At 41.2% G+C, this 6000-nt stretch overlaps 1 protein-coding gene across 5 annotated transcripts in view; it reads right to left on the bottom strand.

Moving 5' to 3' along the window:
- The window catches only part of LOC118778003 (formin-binding protein 1), an 87176-nt gene that overhangs the window by 77025 nt on the left and 4151 nt on the right, over positions 1–6000 (bottom strand). For 4 of the 5 annotated variants that reach the window (XM_036529296.1, XM_036529300.1, XM_036529301.1 and 1 more), the window contains exon 1: positions 1062–1126. The exons of the other annotated variant lie outside the window; for it this stretch is intronic. In XM_036529296.1, the coding sequence (XP_036385189.1) occupies positions 1062–1115 (54 nt within the window). In that variant the 5' untranslated portion in view covers positions 1116–1126. Of the gene's footprint in view, positions 1–1061; positions 1127–6000 lie in introns of those variants that run through there. 5 annotated transcript variants of the gene reach the window in all.

Genomic DNA, 6000 nt, shown 5'->3' with positions numbered 1-6000 from the left:
TATGCTGCCTGTCACAGAGCACTATACAGCTGCTATACTGTGACCTAAGACACACATAATGACATAGGCAACATATAGCTTGAAGACACACAAAACCACAGAGCAACTCTATATTCACTTTGCATCATATTCTACAACTTATTTGCCAAGCAAATGAAATGCACTATATCTTATAAGGAACAGAGACCCCTGCCCATTGGGTTCCCGATTACTACTTACAAAGCATCAGCATGCTACAGTTCCCCAATGCAGGAAGTGAGACCTGAGTGGACACTTGAGTTCTGACTGCCGGCAATGAGCTAGTATCCTTTGCTAACACTTTTGGGTGAATGACTTCAACAGACAAATCCATTCATCTATCCATGTTCATTTTGATTTAGTCCAAAATGCACAATAATCCCTTCAGAACTCCTGCTAGCTCCAGTCTCCAGAAAGGATAGCAAGTTATGAGTCATTGATTATTGAGCTGGACACAAAACTATAAAAGAACTTTAAATTAGTTTGTTTTATTGCTTAATAAAAAATAAAGACTCTTTGGTGTCGATTCCTACAATAATAAAGGTCAGAATAAATGCATGCATATGCAAGACTGTGGTTAAATTAGACTTTAGGGGTGACTTTTAGCATAATTTTGTGTCTTAATTTTTATTTCAGGTCTAATTCTAACAAAAATTAGGCTGCCAGGTATGACACCACTATTGCTAACTCTTAAAACAAACAGTTGCTAACATTATTGTTAACACTTGTAACAAATATTCAAAAATACTGTGTAAGCCCATATCTGTTTCAAATGAATTTCAAGGCTATTATTACCTATGTTATAGACAGGAACACACCCTTATGGTGGTTTTAAACACTGCATTCCTGTGCATTTCAAGTAAGAACACGGCACAATTAACCACTGCTTGCATGTCCCAAAACTCCTGTTGCAATACTTCTCAAAAGGTCAATGTTTGTGGGCAAGATTTGTGGAAGACTTGTGTCAAAACGGGCCAGAATCAGCAATCTGCATAGAGTGCATCCTGGGAGGTAGAGACGGCGTTACTCAAATGTAAACTCACCCTCAGCTGCTGGGCTTTCAACAGTGTCTCCACCTTCCCAGAATCCATGGCCATCTCGCACCAAGACAAAGTAACGAGCCAAAAGACCCCCCCAAGCTCTGTGTTGCTCTAATCAAACCTGAGCTCCACTCAAACAGAACTGAAACACTCTCAGAAGGTGGAGAAAAGTCACATCAGCTCCGTCCCACAGAAGTAGGTTAGCTCTATGGCTAAGGATGGAAGCCTCCCCTGGCTGATCGTTTTCACACTGTCATTCACGAGGCACATGTCCAATTTTTGATCCTTAAATGAACGGTATAGGTTTGTACTATTCAGGGATGTTATCAAGATCAGTTAGATTCTGTCTGGACGTCACATACTGAGATGAACCCAATGTCCTTTCTGCTTTCAGAGTAGCATCTGATATTTTTAAAGGAAAAACAGACAAGACATAAACACTTCTCTTGGACCCCCAAGTCAATAAACGCATTTGCCCAAAGAGCAATTTTGCCCTTACATCCTAGACCTTTCATTGTTCAAGGCTTGGCTATGTCATTGGTAGACTCTGACAGAGTCCATAGCCATGAACTTGTCTGTTTATTTAGGGTAGGTTGAGCATAGAGAATGTCACAGTGGCACGTCAGGCAGCTAAACGTTACTAAAATGATATTACCAAGCCATACACCAATCCTCCAATCAGTGTCAGCTCTCCTGTGGTGCACTATGGGAGTTGGAGTGTGTAAAATAAGTACAGCCTGCAGGCAAATGTGTTGGAGGATTGCATACGCTTTGCTTCAGTGCTTCCAGCACAAGTGTTGCATATGTTTAGTAATGCAACCTTAATGCTAGAATGCTGATTCCAGGTCAAAAAAGCACTTTATGTAAGGACTGATGGGTTATAAAAATGTCAGACTTGGGGGAAAATCCTCACTGTTAAAAAAAGACAGCAAAATTTCCTGTGAATATCCTGTGTGTGCTCCAATGTCAATTTCGGGGGGTGCTTTTCCTGTTGATAGAAGTGTTTTGAAATTATGAAACAGTCTTTTATTTTTATAACCCAGGCCCATAGAGAAACAATCACATGTTCTCCACACTTGACTTCCTCCTTCAATGGACCCAATTGTGTGCAGAGCCGGGAGGGGACCGGCAAAACACAAGACGCTTGTGTCCTTACTTACCAATTTCTTACGCAAAGAACAAATGGCATTTCTGAGGCTGCTCAGCGTCTGATGAAATTAAGCCAGCAAATATACACCCAGCCAAAGAGCTTAGGCCCCATTGTTAGCTGAGAGGCAGACCTAAGTACCATGGTTAACTACTTGGTGGTCTATTTAGTGACAGCGCATGGACTTGGGACATCTCTACTGCGGTACTTCCATCACAATGGATGACGGTCTTTAACTACGATAATTTAACTTTTGTTGTTGGTTTTTCTGTGTGGTTACGCTGAAGGGCAATCAAAACCAACACAAAATAACCGAAAATGAAATGTGGGCTACATTCAATAGATCACCTATCTTTTGTCTAGACTGTTCAATATTTTGAGCTGCGTTTTTGGCAGAAAAAAAAAAACAGTAATCTGATGGTCAATAGAAATTCGATTCTCTCTGTCTGTATGAAAGGAGGAGCTGTGACTGCCTCCAGCTGTTAACACACTGTGAGGACCACTGCTCTCTGTACTGTGGGGTGCCAAGTTCACATTCGGCCATGTAAATGAACCTGTGTCTACACACTATCCTTACAGAAGAAAAGAACAATTATTGCAAAAACTGTCTGCAGTGTGTCCTAAAATACATAATTATGACAATAATGACAAACTGACATCATTATCATGGGAAAAGGCTGACCTTTTTGTATTATAGCTTTCACTGCTGAAAAGACAAAGATCCCTGGGAGCAAAAGCAAAAGATCTCAACAGCTCCCTGACCTTGCTTCTTACAGGGAAGTTAAGGAAAAGACGGGTATTTCTACTGGCACTTGGATATGATCAAACATATGGGCTCTCTTGGGAAAAATGTATGTACATACAGGGTATTGCATTTAACTTTACAGGCTGAAATGCAATCCAGTTTTTTTAAAGGGGGGGGGGGTATGCAAAGCAGTGCAGTTTTGCCCAAACGTATCAGTAGCTGGATGCACATGGCAAGAAAGTAAGAGGCCTACATTACCCACTCAACCAACATTCTAATGAAACTCATATGTGAGGGAAAATACAGGGCTACCAACCACAAAATTACCTTTCATCTCTTCTGTACCTGCCAGTGTACTGTTCGTGGGTTTATTAGAGCTGGGAAAGTTTTAACACTTCAATAGTGGCCAATAAATTCAGCGTTCCAGCAAGAGTGACTAAGTCAGTCCACAGACACACACACACACACACACACACACACACACACACACACACACACAAGCATCTGATGAGATATCCACTTCTAACACAAAAAGCTCCAGTGTTCATCAGTGGCTAAAAAAATGTGTCAAAGGCCAGTGCTTAAAACCACACCATCCGTTCAGCAGATGCTGCTGCTGTGCAAACCGAGCCTGCGCTAAAAACAAACGCTAGGCTGTAAGCGAGAGATTAAAAAAAGCAATCGACTAACATCAACCAGCAAAAATTTGCAGGCCCCCTTTCAACCAGCCTAAATATATTCTTGCTTGAATGGCTGACACACTGAACTCTGCAAACTTCAGGCTCAAGTCGGCGGAGAATGGCATGCTTGGACAGAACTGAGAATCAGGGGTTGACACACCGCCTGTTAAACACAGGGGTCTCACAGCCCATTCAACAAGCATGTGCAGGTACACTGGAAGTGGCGCTCTCGGTCTGCCCATGGTTGTGAAATTATGGAGGATATGTGGATGGCTTGCTTGTAGATTTTTTAATATCCAAACGCTCATTAATTTCAAAATGATTCAATGTCGTGCACAGCTTTAGTCACACTTGTTCTACATGTTTTGTTCTGATTAAGAAAGCTTCTGTTTTTACAGATAGGAACTTCCTGTTTCACTTGTTCTGCTTAGTTAGTTTCCAGCATTCGCTGCTACAGTAGCGAGCAACTTTAGGAACGGGGCAGACTGAGAGACAAAAAAAAGAACAGAAATTAAACCAATGTCGGTTTTTGGTTTTTTTTTTTTGGCAGGCAAGTACAAGAGCTCAGGGCATCAGTGCAGTGCTAATTTCAGTGACGTTGTGAGGAAATGTTGCTTCACTGAGGCACTACCCTCACTGCCTTCAATCGTCCTTCCTTCCTTTTGCTCAGCTAAAACCCATCAGCAGTGTAATGCCGGAAATGTCCCAGTGCTGCACAGTGTTCTAGAACCCTTTCATCAAGCGTGTTGAAACAAAGCTGGGGCCAAGTCTCTAAAAGACAATTCTCTGCTTCATTAAAATGCTCATGAATTTACAAGGATCTCTTGCAATGCCAGCCCTATGTGGCAGAAATGTAATATGATATCAACTATTTCCACCTCTGCAGGACATATATTCCAGTTTATTTCCATATATAAATGTCAAGCACTTTTTATCATGCAGTGTATTTCCAAGGGAACAATAAGCCAGGCATTAAAAAGGTCATTACATTTTTTTGATTTACTTGATCACAAACAGAAAGAATTCTCACTCACAGCCAGAACTCAGTCGAACTGTTTCATTCCACTCCAGAGACAATGGAATGCTATAGCGTATGAGCTGTGACCTGTGCACATAGTGTACGTAATGCAATACGATAGTACTTTGCCATCAGCATGTTAGACCTCATCAAAATACTGCCAGCACAGTTCAGTTCAAAATGGCAGTCTGTTATAAAATCTGTTGACACATTACTGTGCACATGCTAGGTCTGTGTCAGCCGAAGATGATTAGTCTCTGCAGTCATGCAGTGCATCTGCACAGGTCTCCCAACAGCAGCACATCCTTCCTGTGACCAAGTCTACATTCTCAGAAGTCTGCTTTTTCCAAGAAAAATCTACCAAAGCTATTTTAATTAGATCTAGTGTTATTTCCTAGTGGTATCATCCTCCTTTAATAAAAATACAAAAAGGCTGGTGCGATTTGTGCTTGGGCATTTTGAGGTGAATACACACAGTAACCATTAATGAGGAAGTGGGAAAGCAGACATCTCTGCAGTTAAATTAACTTTGCAATCCAATGTTGCTTCATAGCAATATACCCTCCGGGCCTATTGAGTAACCTCTATCTTTTGGACAATTTTGGTACCTCCCCTTCTAAACATGTCGTAAGCTGTCAACAATAACCATGTCTAGTACAGTGCCATCAATGGTAACAGTATTTTGTTTAAAGATACAAATTCCTTACGACAATTTATTTTGTGAAAACCATGAGCTATAATATAATTGCTCATTACACGGTTCTCTTTCTACATTCCTGTTAATACTGCAACATAACTATTCCAGACCTCACTCGTAAATGATTAGGCTGACAAACCTATTACTAGTTTATTTAGTTGAACAAATTAATAGCAACTAATAATTATAAACTAATGTGATATGATTTTAGGTTATTTGATACTAAATCTCTCCCTTGCATATTTGTAAGGCTGACTACATTCTTTATACCTATTTATTAGTATGTCACTTCCTTGGTGAGCATACGGAACTGAAAAAGCATGTTCACCAGGATGCATTCTGAGGGTAAGTATAAAAGGCATTTCAGTCAATCTTTGTGCATTAGTGAGCAGAAATGTTTCAAAATAACTGATTGAGCAAAAGAAACCCTCAGAGGGGCAGGGGTGGAGGTGGGGGTTCTCCTTCATCGTGACCAATCTGTGCAGCCCCTGGCCAACAGGGTGTGACCATGTGGGGAGAGTCAGGAAGAGAGGGAAGCTGGAAGCAGGGCATCTGTGGGGTGAGTCAGCCAGTGATTCAATAACCTCACATGCTGCGTGGGGGTGGGGAGAGGCATATGCCTCTTGGAGCTCACTGAAATGTACACAGAGTAGCA

This window comes from Megalops cyprinoides, chromosome 5, assembly GCF_013368585.1.
Source record: "Megalops cyprinoides isolate fMegCyp1 chromosome 5, fMegCyp1.pri, whole genome shotgun sequence".
Classification (NCBI taxonomy): Eukaryota; Metazoa; Chordata; class Actinopteri; order Elopiformes; family Megalopidae; genus Megalops; species Megalops cyprinoides.
Note: the sequence above shows the minus strand (reverse complement) of the source record. Positions and strands in the feature narration are given on the sequence as shown.